Source organism: Cercospora beticola, chromosome 4, assembly GCF_033473495.1.
Source record: "Cercospora beticola chromosome 4, complete sequence".
Lineage (NCBI taxonomy): Eukaryota > Fungi > Ascomycota > Dothideomycetes > Mycosphaerellales > Mycosphaerellaceae > Cercospora > Cercospora beticola.
In genome coordinates, this window is record NC_088938.1 from 3,230,482 (window position 1) to 3,253,434 (window position 22,953).

The 22,953-nt window shown below is 52.8% G+C and overlaps 7 protein-coding genes across 7 annotated transcripts; 4 read left to right on the forward strand and 3 right to left on the reverse strand.

Annotated features, from left to right (window-relative positions):
* Positions 1-3,982: 3,982 nt before the first annotated feature.
* RHO25_006912 (uncharacterized protein) lies at positions 3,983-5,959 on the forward strand (the record flags this gene model as incomplete). The annotated part of the gene is made up of 4 exons (XM_023597705.2): positions 3,983-4,483; positions 4,565-4,663; positions 4,936-5,232; positions 5,321-5,959. 4 exons carry the CDS (start codon positions 3,983-3,985, stop codon positions 5,957-5,959), a joined length of 1,536 nt encoding a protein of 511 aa, XP_023452761.1.
* A 2,922-nt stretch (positions 5,960-8,881) lies between these two features.
* On the forward strand, positions 8,882-10,873 carry RHO25_006913 (uncharacterized protein; the record flags this gene model as incomplete). The annotated part of the gene is made up of 1 exon (XM_023597706.2): positions 8,882-10,873. The coding sequence occupies one exon, from the start codon at positions 8,882-8,884 to the stop codon at positions 10,871-10,873; it is 1,992 nt and encodes a 663-aa protein (XP_023453098.1).
* A 1,244-nt stretch (positions 10,874-12,117) lies between these two features.
* On the forward strand, positions 12,118-14,646 carry RHO25_006914 (uncharacterized protein; the record flags this gene model as incomplete). The annotated part of the gene is made up of 3 exons (XM_023597707.2): positions 12,118-12,252; positions 12,309-12,375; positions 12,425-14,646. 3 exons carry the CDS (start codon positions 12,118-12,120, stop codon positions 14,644-14,646), a joined length of 2,424 nt encoding a protein of 807 aa, XP_023453097.2.
* Positions 14,647-14,803: 157 nt separating this feature from the next.
* RHO25_006915 (uncharacterized protein) lies at positions 14,804-15,734 on the reverse strand (the record flags this gene model as incomplete). Its single annotated transcript, XM_023597708.2, has 2 exons — positions 14,804-15,589; positions 15,654-15,734. 2 exons carry the CDS (start codon positions 15,732-15,734, stop codon positions 14,804-14,806), a joined length of 867 nt encoding a protein of 288 aa, XP_023453096.1.
* A 331-nt stretch (positions 15,735-16,065) lies between these two features.
* On the forward strand, positions 16,066-17,596 carry RHO25_006916 (uncharacterized protein; the record flags this gene model as incomplete). Its single annotated transcript, XM_065602855.1, has 4 exons — positions 16,066-16,173; positions 16,225-16,325; positions 16,380-16,392; positions 16,445-17,596. The coding sequence occupies 4 exons, from the start codon at positions 16,066-16,068 to the stop codon at positions 17,594-17,596; spliced, it is 1,374 nt and encodes a 457-aa protein (XP_065458927.1).
* Positions 17,597-17,779: 183 nt separating this feature from the next.
* RHO25_006917 (uncharacterized protein) lies at positions 17,780-19,318 on the reverse strand (the record flags this gene model as incomplete). Its single annotated transcript, XM_023597710.2, has 4 exons — positions 17,780-17,847; positions 17,901-18,074; positions 18,125-19,186; positions 19,240-19,318. The coding sequence occupies 4 exons, from the start codon at positions 19,316-19,318 to the stop codon at positions 17,780-17,782; spliced, it is 1,383 nt and encodes a 460-aa protein (XP_023452488.1).
* Positions 19,319-22,071: 2,753 nt separating this feature from the next.
* On the reverse strand, positions 22,072-22,887 carry RHO25_006918 (uncharacterized protein; the record flags this gene model as incomplete). Its single annotated transcript, XM_023597712.2, has 1 exon — positions 22,072-22,887. The coding sequence occupies one exon, from the start codon at positions 22,885-22,887 to the stop codon at positions 22,072-22,074; it is 816 nt and encodes a 271-aa protein (XP_023452610.2).
* Between the last annotated feature and the right edge of the window lie 66 nt (positions 22,888-22,953).

Consider the following 22,953-nt stretch of genomic DNA (forward strand, 5'->3'; position numbering starts at 1 on the left):
TTGAGTTGGAAGATGAGTTGATTGATATCGTCCATGTAGCAGGCGTAGAAGCACACCTATATCTCTCTTCGAACGACTCTCCGACAACGCGATGATCTCCATCTTTCCTAGAGCAACGTTCCGACATCTCGCGACGACAGAAGTAGAGCTACATGGGAAGTCACGGAACATCATCGAAAGCTATGGGTTCTGGCCTGAGGTTTTGGTACTAGCCGCGAATGTACCGTCGTTCTCGCAGCGCCACAGGAGACACGACTCCTTCAATCAAAATGCTTGTGAACACAAGGATGTCAGAAGTGATATACTTGAAAAAGTTGGAAAAGTACATACACTGGCTATTCTACAAGTAAATCCGCAATACATCCGATCATCGCCATTGTCATCCAGCAACCCTACCATTTCCATGACAACTTCGCAAAGAACACCAATTCGTGTCATCCCTCGTGCTGATGCCATCGAGGTACCCGAAGACTACCCCAGGTACCCCATGCCTCCGACCTATTCTCGTCACCTCTGCCTCCCACGCCGCCCTCCCGAATTCCTCCTCATTAGTACCACCCACCACTACTTCCCCGGACTCGCCTGCTGCTGAGGTCTGCCAACTCCTGGGACCACCCCACGGGGAAGCGTGGCCCAGTGCGGAGAAGGCGCGGACCTCATTTCTTGCGTGGAAGGTCGCACGATCCCGTCGGACCAGTGCTCCGTTTGACGCCAAGTGCTGAAGGTGTCCTTTGCAGAGACTGATGATGGGGTGGAAGTAGTGCTATTCTGCTGCGCGTTGCTCGACTGCCCGGAAGCGGACTTGCTGATTTCGACAGCTTTGGCTTTTAATGCTGTTGTGGCGATTTTGTCGAGGTTGTTGCTTGTTGCCGTAGTTGTGAGAGGTTTGGTGGCGGTATTGGGTACCACTGCTCTGCGGCCTAGCAGGAATGGGAGGTCGCTTTGAAGAGAGATGACAGAGGAGTGGAGCGCGCGATTTGATGGCATTTTGTTGACGTCGTTGATGAAGACTCTGCTGTTTGTGTGCAATATTTTACGTTGAGGTCAGTGGAGTACAGCATCTTGTGCTTGCTTGGTCTGCAATGTTATAAGGCGTGACCTCGTCCATGGATCGTAATTGAGCCGTTGATCCGAACAGCAGGAAGACAAAGTCCACGCATCGCTTCGATCATCTGTCGCGGGCATATCCGGCATACTGATCAGGTGGCATACACGTCAAAAAAGTGTTCGTGGATCGCGAAATGACAGTGATGTAGCTCTCGTACTGTTTGCGGACCTTAGCTATCCTTACCTCACAAAGCTCCCATGCAAAGTCAGCCAGATGGGAAGTGCAATTGGTCCACGGACTTTCTTGCAGGTGTAGCTTTCCCGATTATGCCAGGGCATGTGGTTGTCCTGTAGTCCAGGTTTTCTATTCGCTGGAGTGAAAGGTGAAGTCCGTATAGGGCGCTATCGTAGCTCCCGAGGACCGGGTGGAATAGCAACAAGTGACAGGGGTGACCCGATGTCTTCCGTCGTAACTTCCATGCATTGTCGTGGGCGATTGGAGCATTCTCACTGTCGCGAAGAAGCAATGGGCTTGATGAACGGATGCTCGTCGCTCAGGCTTCAGAGTCACAATACACACGTGGTGTCAGAAACAGCTAGATGGCAACGGGAGCTTCGCAGAGTCGACTCCTGTAATCTATTAGAGTCATCGAGCCGAAGCCTGTACTGTCAATTGTGCAGTTCGCGGCGTGTAACATCGACACGAATGCGTCGTTCGTCTTTGGACCTGTTCTCCTGCACGTGTGTCGCAAAAAAAAAAAAAAAAAATGCAGAGCAGAGCCTCCATTCTTTCCGGCTACGGCTGACTGACAGCGAGTCCTTGTTCGATAGCTGCAGCGGCGAGAGAACGACGTAAGGCCTGGAGAGACGATGCTCGCAGAAATGTTGCATGCCACAATTGTGTGTCTGGAAACAAAGTGCTCGGCTTACAGTGCATAGTGATACTATCATCACGCGAAATGATAGCAACTGCAGAATTGCGATGCACTCTCATGCAATGCTTGACCGCAGAGCCCTTCTATCAAGCGTGTTAGCACACTCGGGGTCCCTTCGATAATTCGTAGGCATTCGCTACTCGCAGTCATCCGATACAAAGGGAAGCGGTGACATTGTGCTGCCGAGGAGGTGTCGCAGATGTGCTCAGACCGAACGCCCAGCACTGGCGCGACGAGTGCAAGCGACTTCCTCGCGTGTTTGCGTCTGGCTCAGGGATCCCAGTCGTTCTTCTATCATTTGGGCTGCGGATGGCGCCATTTGATCTGTCCCAGGCCTGTACAGCACCATCCGGAGGGAGTTCAGGAAGTGAAGTCCTCATCATCTCCTATTCGGCTTACGCGACGAATGTGATAGTCAGCCTTCTGAAATATGAGTTCTCAGGGCAGGTTCCAGGGTCATTTTCTGCACGATCTGGGCATCAGCCACGATGGTCATGCCTTGCTGTCGAGAGTCGTCTGAGGTCCCGTCAAGCATCGGAGCATGTGTTTTAGAGCTTCGGTAGTCGCGGCACACAGTGAAGATGGCGCCTTCTGAACTTTCGTGAGTGCCAAGTCAGGAGGTGTTTGCAGCGAAAGGCTTCGCGGCGGTGGCGGACACGCGCGCGCAAGGCAAGGTGGAATGTGACGCCAGCTTGCTGGTTCCGACCACGTTGTGCGATTCAACAAGCCGCATCTCTCAGCACCATGTCCATGTCCTGGGCACGCACGTGACGGGCGGAGGACCGCGCCCCATCTCACCTCACCGCCACCACGCCTCATCTGCGACGCTCCTGAGCAGCGCGCGAGCTGCCTGTTGAGCTCTAGCCGGGCAATCTGCGAGCGGCGAGGAGGGAGATTGTGCGAGATGGTGGGTGTTATGATTGTCCGAGACGGCGTCGGCGGCGCTCGTGCGTTGCTTCGATAAGTCGGCCGCTTGCCAGCAACGAGATTGCATCAGAAGGCTTCGCCGCCGCCGCAGCCGTTGGAAGGAGCGGCGCTTGAGCGTTTGTGGAATATCGCTCAACTTCCAATGCCAATCGCGAGCGCCGAGGCTCGACAAACGTGACCGCACTAACGAGAGCCCGAATTAGCACGAAACACGAGGCGGCGAAGGCTGAACGCGACAATGCGAGGACAGAGTCGGCAGCATCGCGACATGTGGCCGCCATCACGAGCACCGAGCACGAGAGACGAAAACACGACGTGCAGAAGAGGCCGAAGTGCTGGCGCGCACCCGGGGCGTGCAGAGTGAATGCACGGCGTGCAATTTGTGCGGTCGACTACCCTCTCTAGGCGAGCAAGCGACGCGAGATGAATGCACGCGCGATGGAGCCAGTTGGGCCTGCAGGCAGAGCAGAGGAGTATCGCCAGGCGCAGATTGTACTCAACCAACGCGCTCCGCCAGGACAGACCGCGACGCCGTCCTGCGCGCGCAGTGGAAGACAGCTGAATACACAGCGGCGACGATGAGCAGCGAATACCAGGCCGTTGCTGGGCGCAAGCAGAGTCTGGTACCTGCAGCGGGCGGCTGCTGCCCGCCCAAAACAGCTTAGGAGCTAACTTTACCTCTGGCCTCAGCCTCTTTTCGGGAACATGTCAGGCACGGGCCAATCACGCCGCTCACTGCCCATCTTGGACAACATAGACTTTGTGACCGTTTAGTCAAACTAAATTGCGCCTGGCCACGACGGACATGAATCGACGACCAGGGGCATTGCCGGCGCCTGTGCCCTCCCACGGCCTCCACTACATACATACTGCCCTCGCGTTGACTCGTCGCTCTTTCTCACGAACATCTTCTGTTTCGCGACAACACGCTCTCTTGTCTTTCGGGACCCTTACGCTCTTTAGCACTTCACTCACTCTTTTCACCCGTGTTGCCTCCGGCAGGGTCGATTCCTCGCCGCTAACTTCACTTCCGTCGCATCTTCTTTTATAGAAAACAGATCCCATTCGAAACCATGTTCACCAAGGCCACTCTCTTCGCCGCCTTGTTGGCTGGCGCCTCTGCCAACACCCCACCAAGCTACGGTGGTGGTGAGCAGCCAAAGGGCTACGACTACCCAGTCGACAGCAGCAGCTACCCAGCCGAGCCAACCCACGATGCTACCTATCCCGCTGTTTACCCAACGGAATCGAAGCACGCTGAGTACCCGACCGAGTCGAAGCCTTACGTCTACCCAACTGCTTCGTACCCAACCGAGGAGCACCCAACATACACCAAGCCTGCTGAGGACAAGCCCACCTACCCAGCAACTTACCCGGCTCACGAGGACAAGCCAACCGAGCCAGCGAAGCCATACCTCCCAGAGACCTACTCCTCGGCCAAGCCATCGAAGTTCACCAAGACTTCTGATGACTACGTCTACGCTACTCTCACCAAGACCGACTACGTGACCATCACCAAGGATGGCAAGCCATACGTCACAACCACTGAGTCTGTGTACACTACCTACTGCCCAGTGAGTACAGTCATAGGTGGAAGCTCTACGCAAGCCACAACACGTGAAGCAGTGACTATCGCTTACACCTATTATTCTCAGGAGTCTGAGAAGACGAAGTCTGTCTACCAGCCAGAGAAGCCGAAGGAGACCTACCCAGCTGAGAAGCCAAAGGAGACCTACCCAGCAGAGAAGCCAAAGGTACGTACAATCCTGGATCGTACTCTGTTCGTTTCGAAGCTTCCATCGAAGTGCACCCTCTTCGTTCCGAAGTTTCCATCGAAGTGCACCCTCTTCGTTCCGAAGCTTCCATCGAAGTGCACCCTCTTCATTTCGAAGTTTCCATCGAAATGCACCCTCTTCATTTCGAAGTTTCCATCGAAATGCACCCTCTTCGTTTCGAAGCTTCCATCGAAGTGCACCCTCTTCGTTTCGAAGCTTCCATCGTATTTCTTACTGACAATTTTCGACAGGAGACCAAGCCTGTCTATCCTGAGCAACCAAAGGAGAGCAAGCCTGTCTATCCTAACAAGCCATACGGAACTGGCTACCCAGAGAAGAAGCCAGTTCCTTCTGGCTACCAGAGCAAGTCTGAGGTTGTCTACGACAAGACTCTGACCTACACTCAAGGCTATGGTGCTTCCACCACTGTCATCACCACCACCGTCAAGTCGACTTCCACTGTCTACCTCACCGAGACCAAGTACGCTCAAAAGCCAACTCAGCCTGCAAACAAGCCAACTTCGCCTGCTTCTCCAGAACAGCCAAAGGTGCGTTCGGTCGATGAAGGAATACGTTTGAAAATCCGTATTCCTGATGACAGTTGTTGTCGATCAAATCGCTGACTGCTTTCAATAGCAAACTTACCCAGCCCAGCCTGAGCAACCAAAGAGCTACACCACCGTCAAAACTACCTCCACCATCACCAACTACGTTACCGTGTACCCAACCCAGACTGCTGAGAAGGACTGCAAGTACGCCACTGTCACCGTCACTCAGAAGGAGACCGTCTACGTCAACCAGCCAAAGCCAACTCAGCCAGCCAAGCCTGAGCAGCCAAAGGAGCAGCCAAAGCCATCCTACCCAGCCAAGCCAAACCAGCCTGAGGCTCCTAAGTACCCAACTGGTGGAAAGCCATCTTCTGGTTACGCTCAGCCAACTGGTTTCAAGACCTCCACCAAGTCCAAGGACTACAAGCCTTCTGCGACCTATCCAGTTGAGTCCAAGCCAACCTACCCGGCTACTCACCCAGCTGAGTCCAAGCCAACCTACCCGGCTACCCACCCAGCCGAGTCCAAGCCAACCTACCCAGCTACCTACCCGGCTGAGTCTAAGGCTACTTACCCTGCTGAGAGCAAGCCCACCTACCCAGCAACTCACCCAGCTGAGTACCCATCCGTGACAACTGCCTACGTCAGCCCTGTCCCAAGCAAGCCAACCTCCCCTGAGGCTCCTGCCGGATACGGCGGTGAGGCACCAAAGGGCTATGCCATGTAAATTCCCTATACCCACAGTACTTTGCAAAGGAACAGGATTAGAGAAACAGAGACATGAGTCGCAGCGCCAGACTTCACGAATTTGACGAGTAGTCGGAAAGAAAGATGGAAGGGACTTCTAAATATCAGACATTTTTGTGTGTGTATTGTTTATTATCTTGGGTTTGGATGTAGAGAGAGATACCAGCAGCAGGGCTGAAGTGGTGGTGAACAGGAGAGAGAGAGAGATAATTCTTGTGTAGTTGTGAATCATCATCATCAAGTGTTCATTTGATAATATTTTGTGTATATTTTAATTGTTCGTTTCGATTCTTGTTTATGATGATGTCTCTATGTGTATGATGCGGTGTGGGCTGTGACGTACCCGACTCTGGTGGTTTGAAGGGTGAGGCTCAGGTGGTTCGAAGGGTAAGCTGTCTAAATTAGGTATGTGGACCGGCTTGCATTCCTACGCAGCTGGATAGGTCACCCTGAGCACTCTATGGTTACTCGGCTGGATATCAGTAGGCTTGAAGGGCGGGTATCAGCAGGCTTGAAGGGTTGGACGAGTAGGCTTGAAAGGGGGGTATCAATAGACTTGAGAGGTCAACTACCTGTGCTCCTCTGTGAGGCTATTGGGCTAGATAGGTGTGCTTGGACGTTCGGACGCACTGACTTATTCTCTACGGGATACCTGGCACGGATACGTTGACTCTCTTCATTTGACTCGCCTGGTTTATCAGTGTCTTTGCAGTTGGTCATTTCGACCGGTATGCTGGCAGGTGGTCAGCTGGCTTATTGGGTTGTTTCGTCCCTTGCTTTGCTGGATAGGTTGGCTTATCCTCAGTTGGGCATATCAAATGGCTCATAAGGCTTGCTGTGCTGGATAGGTTGGTTTGTCCTCAGCTGGACATATCAGATGGCTCATGAGGCTTGCTCGTCTGGGTAGGTTTGTTGGGGGCGGCTCTCAGCCCTTCCTCTACTGGGCACATGGCGTCGCTCTCGTTGCTGACTTCGTTAAGTCGGTGACTTCTTGTCAACAGGGAGAATTGGCTCACTCTTAGCGCTGTCTCTGCGCTCATTGGGTCAATTTCCTCGGCTGGACTCGTTGACCTATCTTATTTCTAGTAAGTTATGCACATATAACTATTGGTCTGTCTTGTGCTCATTGTTGGTAGTAGAGTTCTGTGTTAGTCCGGTGATGACCGATTCCATTTACAATTGGAGCTTAACGTGGGTGTTGGGTTGTATACGCATGCTACTGGCAAACTTCTCGAATGTCGTTCGCTGCTGTTGGTGATGACGGTGTTATGGTTGTAATGCTCTGTTTGTTCTCATCACAACCACAGCCACAAAAGCAAGAAGCTGTGTTGATCAACGGCTCGTATTGTACTGCTTGCTGTAATGATTGGTGGCAAGAATGGCGTTGAGTGGAAATGACATATTGCCATCTTGTGATGAGGGTCGAAGTGTAATCTGCCTTGCTTGCTAAGTTACTGCGTACTCTATGAGTGTTCATTGGTCATGCGTATAGCTTGTTGTTAGCTCAGGCTTGGGATTGCCTCCATTTGGCAGCAGTGAAAGTATAGCACGCTGACATCACAAATACGGTGCTGCAGTCAAGCAGATCAATCATCATGCCAGGAATCCTGTTTCTCTTGCCGTGGCTTTTCCAGCAGGGTGACGTTGACCGATGACCATTTACAGTCGTTCAGGATCTGGTTGGCGGCAAAATTCATCTCTAGCAGTATGTCGAACCCTATCTGGTCATCCAGAACAGGAAGATCCACGGGAAGCTTTTGCAATCAGTAGTGATATCTCTCAATCCCTTTCGAATCAAGCTTCGCCTGACGATCCGGATGACATGACTCCGTAGATCATGCTCCGGATCTGTTTCGGTATGTGTCGATCACGAGATGGATCTCCGTCTCGGTGCGAGATGACCCAGGCGTCAGCAGGCAAGTTGAGAAGTTCTTCGGTTTTGCACACGTCCTGTTGGTGGAATTGCTTCAAGGCTGGATGCCGGATTCCTCTTACGAGAATTGTTGAATCTTGAGGATTTGTGGCGTCATTGTTGTTCATCTAGATCAAACGTCTGTCTTCTGACACAGGGAAAGCGACTCTGTTGAGTGGGCTGGATTGATAGGTTACGACGTTGTATCACTTGGTCTTTCCAGGTTCGGACTGTCCGCGATATCGTGGCTGCCGAAAGCGATTGGATGTACCAGCGTGGCTGCCGGACTTGTGCATCTGTGGCTTCCTTCACTCTTAGAAGAGGCTATTCATCCTCGACTGAATGGAGTGCGTCCATCACAGTCCAGCGCAACCCCTTCTGAATGCGTTCATCATCGGAATTTATGCCGTCCATTGGGAGAAGTCAGAAGTGACGGCTTCAAACTTTAGAGCGAAGTAGAGCCGAGGCTTGGCGGGGAAGTGAGGGGACTGGTCGTCGATCCTCCTCCTTGATTCGTGGACGTATTCTTCCTAGCACCACCACCTCTTTAGCCGGCGATGGCCACGAGCACTACACTTCGGTCGTGCAGCTCATCGCCATGCAGCTCCGCCACGACCAAGATCACCTCAGGCCAGGGCCTGCGGCATTCTTTTGATACAGCGCTTGATCCTAATTCTTCCTTATCGCTGCCGACATCCATCGAGCAGTTCAATCTCGGGACAATTAAGCGGCAGCATCTGCAGTATAACACTGCTCCCATCCAGTTCCACTCTGGTGGACACAATTCACATTGCAGACACACCATGTGTGTTTGGTTGACTGACGCCCAGCTTGTCCGACCAACCCAGAGTACCCATCTAGGTGAGTGCCAATCTCAGTATGCTGTTAGCATGTTCGTGGAGCTGACCTCATCACAGGCCACGGTGCGAGCGATATCTCCATTCGGTGACCTGCAGTCGCGAGGGCAAACAAAAATCAACTATCTTCTCAATGGCAGTAGGGCCCATGCCTGCTGTCATGTACAAAGCCAATGGAGTGATGAAGATTGAAGAAATCATCCATAATGAGCCCCCGCGACTGCTCGTCATCTTCGACAAGGACCAAGAGGAGATTACGCGCATCATCGCAGACGTGTTGGGACATGCCTACCGTTTGGTCGATGGCCTAGAGGGTGCTCGAGGGTGGTCGGATGAGGCTGTGGTGGGATTGGACAAGGATTTCATTACGGCGCCGGAGTCTTTACGGAGTTTGGACAGGACGATTATTATGACCCATTGCGTCGATGGACGAGATTCAAGCAACGGACGCCTGACCGAGTACTGCGATTACGAGTATCTTTATTCCAAGACGACACCGATTCGTCGGGATGTGGCGAGGTTCTTGGCCTTTGTGTTGGGCCAGTCCAAGCCTCACGAAGACCTCAGAGGAAAGCCAAGGACGACGATGCTCTGCATGACATTCTCCGACATTCGCGCGGCTCTGCCAAATTTGGATATACTGTCGGTTGGCGCCGATGCAGTTGAACTTCGCGTGGACCTTTTGCGTGATCCGGAGACTGAGCATAACTTCGGATCTGTGCCAAGCTTGAAATATGTTGGTGAACAGCTCATGCTGCTCCGGCAACGAACCGAACTGCCCATTATATTCACGACACGCTGCACAAGCGAAAATGGACGTTTCCCTATGGATGACCCAGAGTTGTATTACACCTACCTCCGCAAAGCCATGCAATGGGGCTGCGAATATATTGACGTTGAGTTGTGGCTTCCAGTGGAGATCAGACGAAGGCTCGCCGCCGAGAAAGGGCATAGCAAAATCATATCCGCCTGGCACGACTTTTCTGGGCGATTCAAGTGGACCTCGCCACAAGCTCAGCAGATCTTCCAGGAAAGTGCGCTGTACAGCGACGTGGTCAAGATGATCGCACTCGTCAGCAGCATGGAAGACAACTACGAGCTGGAGTACTTTCGATCGACAGTTCAAGGTCGATCGCACCCACCATTCTCGGGCTTGAACATGGGAGTGGCTGGTCAGCTGTCAAGGACACTGAATAAAGTCTTCACACCAATCACCCATCCACTGATGCCACTCATCGCGGCACCTGGTCAGCTTAGCGCTGCTGAGATCAATTCAATGCTCCACTCTATGGGTCAGATGCCAGAGCTAGACATTCATGCGATTGGACGCGTGCGCACAAATGGCCACGCCATGTTCCTTGAGAAGTGTCTCAATGAGCTCAGCTTGCCTCATCGTCTAATATGCGTTGAGCAACCCCCGAGTAGTTCGTTGCAGCCATACCTCGCTAGAGCGCAATTTGGGGGTGCCTACATTAATCCTCCGGTGGGGGTCGAGAACGCAACATACCTGCCAACTCTCACTGAGTCTGCATCTGCGATTGGGCAAGTCGACACTGTTGCTGTACGACAAACCAAAAGTGGCAACACACTTGTCGCTGACAACGTCGCGTGGAAAGGCATTCGAGCGACCTTGACTCGGGATTTCGTTCCGAGCGCCTACGCTGGCCGAGCTGCGATTGTCATTGCAAACAACGAGGGTCAGGCTGCAGCTGCAATATATGCACTTACCAGCTTGGATATTGGGACTCTGTACACCATCGGCTTCCAGTCATCAGGTCACAAGCAGCTGCAAGGTCTCGGCGACCTCGATGCCATCGAATCGCCATTCGCGGTGATCTCCGCGTTGCCAGCCGAGCGGTCTATGGCAGCAGTCCCTGTTCTGAAGCATTTCACGGCGAAGAACAGAAAGAGAGCGACGTCCGCTGGCAAGATCTTCCTCGACTTGTCCAATGGCATCAAAGGCAATGGAGACTCGGTGTCGATCGCCGAGTCACTAGGATGGGCAGCATACCCTTGTGCAGACTACGTCTCTCGCATCGTGGTAGAGGCGATCCGGGGCTTGGTGGGCGAGAATGTTCCGTGTGACTTTGTGAGGCTCGCAGCTGGGAGGGGATTATACACATGATGGCCATGCAGGGCAATAGTGACACGGCGTTGGGGGTATGGGTATGGATATAGGGTATGGGGCATGCAGGCACACTGACACAGTGTAGGGCAGAACAGTCCTTACTGCAGGCATCTCTGCCTTTCGTATGTAGTCGTTAAGCATCGTGGTTTCTTGCTCTGTGCAGCATTCCATATGGGGAAGGTCGGCTAGGTATGTTCGGTGGAAGGTTCAGCTCGGTCCGATGCACCCCGATGTCTTGTCGACGTCCCGCCCTCCACACCGTCACTGGTCTTGCGCACTTCCAACCTTAGCCGTGTAGATGAGGCTAAAAGCTGCTTTTCTTGCACACACAGAGTTCGGCCAGCAAAGTTACTATTGTAGCAGCTCGTAAATCGAGCCTGTACAGTCAGGCTTTGATTAGAGCTCCCACGGCTCCGTTGTGTCAACAGCCGAAATGAGCACAACTTCCACTCAGCGGCAACGACGACGACAGCACAACACGAGCGGCTCACGAAACTCGGATGTCAGGACCCGTGTGCTACACACCAGCTACACCGACCGTGGTTGTCGCCATCTTTCTGGAACGTTGACAGATCAACCCCGGCCGTCCACGTGCCCAATGTCCCCCGGCTAAAGACAGATTGCTAGCGCATGCTCGGTTCGCCTTCGCGTTGTCGCTCCCCCTCACCAGTATATTCTTGTCCTTCCAGAAAAGTCTGTCTCGAAGCGACGCCTGCACCGTTAGACAGCCTGGCACGCAAGAGTGACCAGTCGTCTGTGCAGGCGCTGCGCTGTTCCAATCTATTGCTCCATTCTCGCCCTGCACCCCAGAACAGGCACTCACCACCGGGAGTGGAGGTGGCTTGCATGCCTCCCATCAAAGCTTGCCCATCCTGCGCACGTCTTGCCGTCCTCAGCAGCAAGAAGAGGCGGTTTGTCGGATCGCCCGCATGCTACCCAGATCCCGTAAGTCGCAGCATGGCTAGCACGCAGCAGCGTGTGGGTGGTAAGGTAGTATGTGCCCTGCAGATCTCCCCCGCCCTTTCGTGCCCGTGATCTGTAAACTTGGGGTTGAACCTAGTGCGAATGGTCGCAGTATGGCGTACCGGCTCCACAAGCGAAGCGACAAACACGATGGACCTATCCTGCTTTAACCTTCAAGCTTGCCCTCTTGTTGCTCCTTGATCTTTTCTGGCTTGCTCGGCAGACGTTATGCTCCTCGCTCCTCTACACCTTGGGCATGGAATACCGATGACACGAGCATGACCATGGCAATTGCACAACAGAACAGTGTAGACATGGCGACCATTGCGAGGCCAATCGAACGCCTGCCGGTCAGGAAGTCGAATGGCGACCAGAAAGAGGCGATGAATTGCAAGAGCTGTCGGAAGCGAAAGGTTTGTTTTTCAGTATTGAAAAAGGTCAGCTTTGGATGCATGCTGACCTCGGCCAGATCAAGTGCAATCGCTCGACACCAAGTTGCGAAGCATGCCAGGTCTTCAACTGTCCTTGCATTTATGGTATGGCACTCAATCGCGCGTCAACCCCGCGAGAGCTGACAATTCGAAGACGCCATACCAAAGAAACGAGGGCCCAAGACCGACGTATTGGAGGCCTTACTCAAGCGCGTTAATGGACTTGAGAAACGTCTGAAAGATGAGCAAAAGGGCGATTCTACCCAAGACGCGACTTCAACTAGTCCGCAAAGCGACAAGCAGATTTCTGAGAGAGGCGAGGAGGCAGAAGTGGCGAGGACTTCACCAGGTGTGCACGACTTCGACTTTGCGGAGCTGAGGCCAGTGAGGTCAGCCCCGATGCCCATCGAGCCAGCGCCTCCAGCAGCACCAGCTCGAGAAGCAATGGCGTTCACTGATGCCCTGCTCGACACCTATTTCGCTCGACTGCACAACAAACCATATTACATCCTCGATGAGACAGCCACACGACAGCGCCTCCGCGACGGAAGGCTTCCTGTGTTCCTCATCAACGCGATACACGCAGTGGCAATTCGATATGTGCCTCATCTATGCGGTGGCCACAGCGGAGCTGTCCGCTCAAGCCAGGACTATGTGCATCGGGCACGAGCACAAATCGACGTGGACGAGCCCAATATTGACAACCTGCAGGCACTGTTGCTCCTGGCAATGGCCAACTTCCAGAACGGCCGAGGCAAGAGATGCTACATGGTGCTCACACACGCCGTCAGCATGGCGTTTGCACTAAACCTTCACCGCGAATTGCCAGCAGAGCTCCGCATTGCGTCCTCGGAGCGAGAGGGCCGCAGAAAACTGTTCTGGACATGCTATCTAATGGATCGCTTCACAGTCAGCGGCTCGAAGCGACCCTCACTCATTGCCGACGAATCCATCTACCTGAGACTGCCGGCTTGGCGACCCCAAGGATCTCAGGTCCTCGTGGACGGCAATTTCTTTCCAAGCGCGGGACAGGGCCTGGGTGTCTCTAATGCTGCCCAAGGTAGCGGTGCTATGCTCATTGAAATTGTCCGCGTGCTTGGGATCACCAATCGATACCTTGCCGCTGGCGGTGTGAAGGGTGATTCGCACTTCCCTTGGCATGCACAGTCGACTTTGTCCAGGATTCGATCCGACTTGGATTACTGGGCTGCAGCTACGCAGGATATCTTCACATCCATCGATACCTTGTTTGGATCACATGATAGCTCGACGCTTGTGCTGAGCAAGCTGATCTACCATCTTGTACACTGTCTCATCTATCGGCCGTTCCTACCTATCGATCTGGCAGAGCTCTCTGGAACAGGTCAACATCAATCATGGCAGATCGAAGCGACAAATTTGTGCTTCATGCATGCCAACGCCATAGCTGAGCTGGTCGAAATAGGCAAGAACACCGCCCTCCTCGACTGGCCGTCCTTTGTCGGCTATGCAGTCTGCACAGCAGGCACGATCCACGTCCATGGTGTCCACTACTTGTCGTACCGGGAGGGAGATGCCTTCAGCCATAGTGCAGAGTTCTTACATCGAGCTATGTTGCAGCTCACTGAACTGCGATCCACCTGGGCGGGCGTGCAGCATCAACGGGATACTTTACAAGCAGTCTATGCCAGCCATGCACAGCTTGTAAAATCCTTGGCGAGCAGCCCGATGCGCTTCTCTCCGGTCTTCCAGATGGAGGATTTCTTTGACAGATACCCAGGATGCTATATCGATGGGGCCCATGTCAGCTTCTCCGACATCATCATTGACACTGGCATGAACGAAGGAATGCTTCGAGAGGCCAATAATCTCTGGAGTCCGGAGGCATGTCTGTCTGCAGTGCAGACTCAGCCCGCACCTCAGAATAATGGCCCCATCCGGAAGCCAAAGAAGCGAAGAGCGACAGCACCCAACCTACCATACCCAACACCACCAAAGCAAGCTATGTTGACACAACCAAATCAACAACAACCTGCGTTGCCGAGTGTGCCCGAGCTTGCAGTCATCGACGAACAGCCCGTTGGCAACGAACCAGACGAGGTACAAGAGCAGCAGAACCCCATGCTCTTCGACGGAGAGACGTTCCCGCCAAATCTTACTTTCAGTCCCATACCATCCGCAATCAGCATGCCGAATCCAATAGGCTTTGATCCCTATCAAGGTCGTGTGCTGGACCAGACGACTCCAGGCAGCTTCAACGGAAGCGCTGAATCGGCTCATACAGAAGTCGAAAGCGATCCTTTCTTGAGCTTGTTGGAGCAGTTGGCTGAGAATGATGCGACGACTGCATTTGGAGGTCATGGAGACTTTGACTTCTATATGGGTGTTCAGACATGATGTGAAGTGAGGCTAAAAAAGCATTATTAATGCAGCAGATGATGCGAGCATCTGCTGCTTGAAAGCGTGTAAAATCCGCTGCAGCATCATTGCACTTCTCAATCAGCATTTTTTGAGCGTTCTTAGTTGATACCCACCATAGTGCTGGCTTCTTCTCTCAAAGGAGACCAGGAATTATAGCCTTTCGCTTGCCGATTCTCTCTTTTCCGAACTTCTCCACGTACCACCTGTGCCCACTCAGCGCTCTCGGCAACATCGTAGAGATCTCGTTGAACAGAAAGGTCCTGGCAGGAACGCAGTCAAGTCCGCCAATCATCCAGAATCCTGCCCATTCGAACCACTCGCATAGGTAGTGAGGGTACAGAATGAAATGGAATAAACCATTTTTCGGGATCATGTAAAGTTTGTCAGTCCCAGCGACTGGTTTTCCATCTTTCTCCGCTTGCGCTTTTTGTCTTCTGGCCGCGGCTCGGCGGATTTCTCGCAAGTCGTCGTCGTGGAAAATGTTGCCGAGGAAGCTCCAGCCCCAGATCACGAGGCCGATTTCGATCATGTAGAGCCTTCCAGCCCAGTCCCAGACTGTAGTGGGACCATATCCAGCGAGCCAACCTCCGAGTGAGAGACCATTGATCGTCTGCCAGATGAATGCACTGACCATTACGAAGGGGTGAATCGGCGACATGGAAGGATTGAGCCAGAGCGGGGAGAGAATTGCTCGGTAGATGTAGTGAATCGAGTAGAGTCCGATCATTGTCCAGTTCGCCCAAGGAAGTCCTTCAGTTAAACCGAGCTTTGAAGGTAGAACCCAGGCGCAGTAGTTGACGATTGTGATTCCTGGGAGTTCCATGATGAGCCAGGCCCATTTTCCTGGGAGGTTCCATTTGGAGTCTACTGAGGTTTTGCCTTGGGGGTAGTAGTCGATGAACCATTGGGTTGCTGTGAACTGTGAAGTCTTTGCGTCAGTTTCCTGAAGGAGGATATGTGAGGTATTTGAGATGTTCACTAACCAGTGGGAAGAACTGCCAGCCCCACACGATCAATTCCCAGTTCTCCTTCGAGGGAGGCAGGATTCCCGGAATGAGCTCCATTGTCGGCAACAGCGACGAGAAAAGCTGCAATGCGTCTCTGAAGTAGCGACTGAACGCACAACGGTGGTTTGTCAGTCGCGAGTGGTTGTTGGAACAAGAGAAACAAGCAATGCCGTCGTCATGGAGCTTCATCGGCACGTCGCGGGTGTCGCGCAACCTTAACACGGGACGCGAGATCCCGTGACTGCGCGCTCCCACTGCCCTGGGAGATTGAGGCTTCAACACTTGACAAGGAGCATGGGCCAAGATCTGACATCTGGCATGTTTCGCCCACGTCGACCGCCTATTGTTTCTTCTTCGTCTTTTCTTTTGCACGTAATGCGATTGCGATATGGCGGCCAAGTCGTTCAGGATTCGGGAGTACGATGATGCGGACAATGTGGTTGCCACGTATGTTCAGAGTCTGGGCAGTGAGAAGGAGAGCCGAGTTGATGTGATTGTATGTCCATGTCCGATATGTGAGATCAGACTTGCAGCTGATAGAAAGCAGCGGCCTGGGAACTCCCAGTCATTCACTGCACTATGGAGCAAGACACTTGACGTGTTTCTGCCTGTTGGCTTTCCTCACAGTGTTACAGATGATTATCTTGAGTGAGTGGCCACAAGTCGCGAGATATGTAAGAGAGGAGTGCTGATTCAACTCAGGTATCAGATCTATGTGAGGAAACTGGTTCACGGAATAAGACATTGCAATTCTGACATCGGGACAGGACTCGCTTCAAGCCTTCTCGAGCAGCATCGCTGCTATGCTCTCCTCTCGAGCTGTTCTCGAAGGTGTTGGAGTAGGAGATGCGACTGCCAATGCCACAACTGCCCTCCTGCTCTCCATTCTTCAAGACTCAGTCGGCCGCATCACCACGATCCTCTTCGCACACCGCTTCGGCCTGTCCCTCGAGCCGGAATGCAAGATGTATCGTCTCCTGGCAGATATCCTCAACGACGCTGGTTTCATTCTGGACTGCCTGTCTCCAATCTTTCCCAAGCCGACCCGAGTCATGATCTTGAGCACCAGCAGCATTCTTCGCTCGCTATGTGGCGTTGCAGCTGGGAGTGCAAAAGCTAGTTTGAGTGCTCACTTCGCCAAGCAAGGAAATTTGGGAGAATTGAATGCCAAAGATTCAAGCCAGGAGACAGTCATCTCTCTCGCGGGAATGCTGTTTGGTAGTTGGGTGATTACTTGGATCACGACACCGTTTGCTACCTGGACTGCATTGATTCTGTTGCTTTCGATTCATCTGGAGACCAACAGACGTGCTGTGCGGGCCGTCAAAATGCACACTTTGAATCGACAGAGAGCATCTTTGGTCTACCGTCATCTTCGCAAAGGCCATGTGCCTACTCCAACTGAAGTGGCGTCCAGTGAGCGCATCTTTGAACGGGACGGCGTAATGAGAGACAAAGATGATCGTGTTGTTGGCCACTGCTTCATCGGTGCACCACTGTCCAGATTGTTGGTCGCCATTGGGGAGCAACAGGCAACAACCAAAGCCGTGAAAGTCGATGAGAAGAAGCTGAGTGAAATCCTGGCACTGTATGAAAGCGACCAATATATCCTATGGCTCGACAGATCGTCTCGACCAGGCAAAGCGAACATCTTCATCGTGCTGAAGAAGCATGCAGATGCAAAGGCTCTCGTTATTGCTTGGTGGCAGGCACTTATTGTAGCGGAAGACATTTCCAACGCTGGCAAGTTGAGCGAAGGAGACATCTCGGAACAATGCAAGCTCTTCGCGAAGGCGCGTGAGGAAGCCAATGGTCTCTGGGACAAGTATTACGAGAAGCTGGGAGCGTTAGAGTGGGACTTGTCTTCAGCTCCTATGGAGACTGTAGCTGCCACTCGTGTGGAGATGGAGGAAAATTAATGCCCTATCCTGTTCAGCTGTGAGAGCAGAGAAGCTGTGCGTATATTTACACCGATAGAATTTACTTGAAGCATTGACTTTTGTTAGAGATGCTGTCATGTGATCGCTGATGCCTAGACGATACGCAAACGCTGCAGAAAGGAGATGGACGGACTTGTTTGCAATCATGATGGACTGACCTGCTCACGCACCTGTGACCGGTGGGAGAAAAATAGAAAAGAGGTGATGCCTGTTAGTAGTGAGACAGGTAGCTTGAACGAGATGGTTAGCCATGTCTTCATCGCAGGTTACCATAGTGACTCACCTAATGTGCAGGCTGTGTAGTAGTAGCCGAAGGCGTCTGTTATCGCAGCACACAGTATGGGTCCGACCAAGAGACCAACGTTGAAGGAGATCTCGGTGAGAGAGAACATGCGACTGCTTCCGCCTCCAGGACCGAACATGTAGGGATCCTGAGCTTTGAGCTCAAACAGCAACGCTTCGAAAAGTCAGTCCAGCAACACTGATATATATGTCCACATTACTCACATGTCAATTGGAATGCACCAGCTCCACGCATCAAGGACATGGTGAGACCGATTCCGACGATCGTCGCTACAAAAGCTCGTTCTCCTGTAGCTCCATCTCCCACACCAAGGAAGTTGGACTTGTCAGGTACTCCAGTGAACCACAATAGCGGAGCAGTAATAACCCAACCAATAGAGGTTGGCCAACGGAGCCCAATACGATCTCGAAGCCAGCCGATTAGCGGTGCTGTCAACATTGCTGGAATCTGCAGACCAAGGAACAATGAGCCTGTTGAAGCAGGACCCCAACCGAAAATGTCTCGAAGATGCAGCGGAAGTGTTGCATCAAAAGCAGACATGATCACTCCGAAAGCCACAACGTTGCACATAGCTGCCCATGCCCCGCTATACCTCAGTATCACACTGTAGAAATTGCGAGCCGGCTTTTCAGCAACCTGCTCATCTGCTGTTGAGGTTGCTTGGAGCAAAGGGGAATCCTCGCCCTGTGCAGACTCCTGCGTCGGAGTTGCTGTTCCAGATACATCTGGCTTCGCCTTCTCCTCTGGCCTGACATCGACCATTGCCAATCGAGCCACAAGATCGATGAACAGAAGACCCAATGGCACGGACCAAGCAGCCCAATACCCAAGCCATTCTAATAGCACTCCAGACACCGCTGGCCCGGTTATGATTCCGCCCGTGACGAAGCTGTTTGCCAAGCCAAGTATCTTACCCGTGTGCTTTGTGCCCGCGGATTCCGCGAGCATAGCAAAAGCGATAATCCAAGCTCCAGTGCCAGCAATACCTTGGAGAATCCGACCTGCGTAAACGAGCCATATTGAAATTGTGGAGGCAACGAGTAATGTGCCAATCGTGCAGCCCAAAAGCGAAATCAGAAGCGGGCCTTTTCGACTTGTGGTCTGATCTGCTAAATGGCCAATTATGGGGGCTGCTGGGATCGATATGAGGCCAAGAATGACGAGAAGCTCCGCGGTAAAGCGTTGTGTGTAGGCGGGATCAAGCCGAAGTCGCTGTTCAATCATATAGGGGAGGATGGGCACCACAAACGCATAGAGGAAGTTCTCTTCGTAGCTTTCGTTAGTGTAACCTCGGGCCCCACGTAGTCTTGCCACAAACCTGTGAATAATCCTAATGTTGAGGTGAAGATGAGCAATGTCTGTGAAGTCCGCCATGATCGGCTAGGTGATGCCGACATGGTGGAGGAAATGCAAGCTGATCAAGGAAGGTGACGAGCTTGAAGAAGTATGCTGCAGAAGTGCATACAGAGAGACAGAGAGAGCTGTTGAAATGGCGGTTAAAGACTGCATACCTCTCGGCCCGGGCGGCAGATAGCTGGCTGCCATAAGGCGTGCTAAATGCACTCCAGTGAGTCACTTTGGAACAACTGAGCTTAGTTACAGGAATACAATGCTGGACTGGTCTATGATCGGCGTGACTGTGCATCTGTGTTAGCTGCAGTGTTCGTATGCGTCCATCGTGACACGGAATGAAGGTTCGATGGCGTGAAGAAGAGAGCTTCAGAGAGCTCAAGAGAAAGGATGTGTGAGACGGGCCGAATTCCGAATTCCGTATGTGTGTGAATTGAGGTGTTTGTTGCAGCACTCAAGACCCATTTGCTTTGCCGTCTTCGTAATGCATCACCTCAGCCAGAGTAAGTCTTCATTGTTCCCGCCATGATGCTGTGACCAGGCATAATCTGCCACAGCCGAGTTCAGATGACGAAGGTCTTGAGCTGCCTCGCTGGCAGGCACTATTGCGTACAACGACGACGATCCATCGTTGAGTCTTGTGCCAGAAGCGTTTGGGCGCGGAGTATGCAGCATCCGGAGTCTGGGATCGGCTATCAAATCATCTGCATCTCAATGGCTTTCAATGGCAGAGAAGCCAATCTCCGTGATTGGTTCCGGCATTGACAGTAGATGTTGGCCAATGTCTTGTCTGTCATGGCAGGTATATCCGCGATGGGCTCTGACCGGACGACTTAAACAACAGTGCAATAAACTGCAAGATGCTGCGACAATGATCCCATGTCCATCTTCTGCGGCTTCAAGAGAAGTAGCGACGAGGTCCGTTACCGAGGTTCCACGTGAGAGTCCACCCGGATTGCGTGCCATTCGTATTGAACAAGGGTGGCATATTGGTCGGGGCTAGGAGGATACCGTGTGGCGGTGTTCATCGATGCGACTTTGCGGCAGTTCGTCGAAAGCTCCGTCTGGCAGACATGGCGTGGGCTTGGGACGAGATCTCGTGGCCGAGGCAGGCGGCAATGTTGGTGATAGAGGCCAACCTGGAGGAGAAGGGCTGTGGTAAACGTGAAACCAACGCGAACTGTAAATGTGATTGCGGCTCTGTTGTTGTTTGTGGAGATTCCGCGGCCACGAAAATGCCGACCTTCGCCGGGAGCGGAACACGGAAGGAGGACTTGACGATCCTCTCGCAGATCCCAAATCAATGTCAGGCCATCAACACCATCAACTATCGAGGGACAAGTATCGCAATTACTTTGATGCTTTACACATCAACATACAGACGTACAGTAAGTCAACGACAGGTCGCCGCCGAGGAAATGTACGGACCTTCTCGAAGGCTGTCGAAAGCCTGTCTCAGACCCTCGCCGGGATGACCCCTCGCGACACCGCCCTCCAAGCGGTCTGCAGTAGCAAGCTGGTATAGCACGGCGCCTCATCTCTCCGACTAAGCTGACGGCGCGCTACGGCAACATCGGAGGGCCTGGCCTCTGGAGGCGCAGGTCTAAAGATACGCAAAAGAAGGCCAGAGCCATGCGAACCGCCAAGTATGCGGTGCCTTTGAGCGCCGGACAAAGGAAGCCTCGCTCTGCTTCTGCTCCGGGTAATAAACTCGTGCCCTCCTGCGAGAAGTGAGAGGGGAAATCTACTGGGGTTTGTTTCGATTGACCTGTTCTGATTACTGCTAATGCTCGTTGCTTGAGCTTATCTCGTGTGGAAGACAAATTGGGAAAGAGTGAGGCGTGCACGACGACTATAAAAGAGCAAGGCTAGCTGCTGTCAAGGAGGAAGTGCTCTTCGCAGTATACACATTATACTCCGCCGCGTGCTCAAGCACCGATCTGCAAGGCCTATTACCCACACAAGCCGCGGGTCAAACGATCAGTCGTAGCAGCGAAGAAAGATCCCCCTCCGATCGAACACGAGGAGAAAGCAACAACAATGTGCTCCTACTCCTTCCTCTACTACTATTGCGGCTGCGACGTCTTCATGATCGACGATAGTGTGGAATACTGCGGCAATCGATATCTCAATGGCTACTCAGTCGAGATCTGGAGCGCCGATATGTGCAAAGACCGAGTGGTAAAGTGCAATGGGAGGAGTCGATGGTATTGTTCCGAATGCAGCGAGGACCATACACTAGAATATGAGCTGGAAGAATAGAGAGGAAGAGCAATCCGAGGTGGTGCTGGTGGGATAATTTGGTCTATAGTGTTAGCGAGCAAGTGTGCGGATACCACTTTGCGATTCGGGAGTTATTTGGACATGGCGATAAGCGATGGAGTTTCCGATGGGGTTGCGTGAGATTGGGTCTTGATCTTGGGAGGTCTCTTAGCATAATGTGCACTATGGAAACTGTCCTTTCCACAGTCTGCTGCTTTCAGAGAGAAGCGTGCAGCCCTATGTTGGCCGTTCGGCCATTCCTTCATTGATGTCCTTGTTGCCCTGTGGTATTCTTAAAGTGAAAGAAGGATCCCAGCCCGCACGCAAATCCCCCACCACGACCCTCTTTCTATGTCATTCGATATGGGTCGTGGGAGTTCCACAATCTCGTCATATTCGAATGCTTCACGAATGATCATTGATGCTCAACGCCCAACGCCTTGACCAACGCCGCCAGCTTTCCAGAAAGGTACCATACTCATCACGCTGTCCCCACGCAACTTTCTCTCCCAAACCAACACGAGCCATCCACTGCAACTTAGATCCACTCCCCGTTCGAGCTAGATGCAATCAGCATCCTCTTTGAAGACTCCAAGCACTTCAAGATCTGAGCCCATCCCAACCCCTGTTGCTTCAGAACCTCTACCATCTCCTTCATCTCGCCCACCACAATGCGAAAAGCTCTCTTGCCTGGAAACCTCCTGCTGCTCGGTCCATGCGCCACCCTCCTCGAATGAATCGCCTCCAACCATATCATGAGATTCTGCCATGCGAGGTCCGCGGAGGTGGGAATGTACAATTTGAACCAGACTGATAAACGGCCGCGCATGACGGGTTCGGCGCGGACCCAACGCATGTAGGCTGAAGCGTTGAGGTCGTACATGTCAAAGCGGAAGTGGTTCTCGTGGTAGTAGATTGCTAGGGCTTCTTGTCGTGCCTGGCGGTTGGCGTGCAGTATCCCGGGTTCTGGGGGTGGCTGGACCATAGTGGTGGTGATGTGGATTCTGTCGGTTGATACGAGTGCGTAGCGATAGATTTCGTTCCGTAACTCAGCGGGCAGTTCGAAGAAGAGACACTCGCCGGTCGGTTCTTCGGGACGTTCTGTCTCTTCTGTGAGAGGGACAACCTCGAGTGTGGCCGCGGGCGTGTCTGAGTTGGAGGCTCCTTCGTTGGGGTGCCACGAGTCGTTGCTGTCGCGGACTGGCAGCAACAGACTCATCATATCTGGGTCGCACATAGGTCCCGTTCGCAGTGCGGCGGTGTTCGGGCCAAATTCGAGTATTGGCGAACCAGTTGGGATGGCATCTGGCGTGGCGTTGATACAGTCAGGGACGCCCGGACTGTTGCCTAACATATTGATGAGTTGTGAGCTGTGGCAGTTGAGGTGATTTATGAACTTCGCGAGCAGATGTAAACGAAT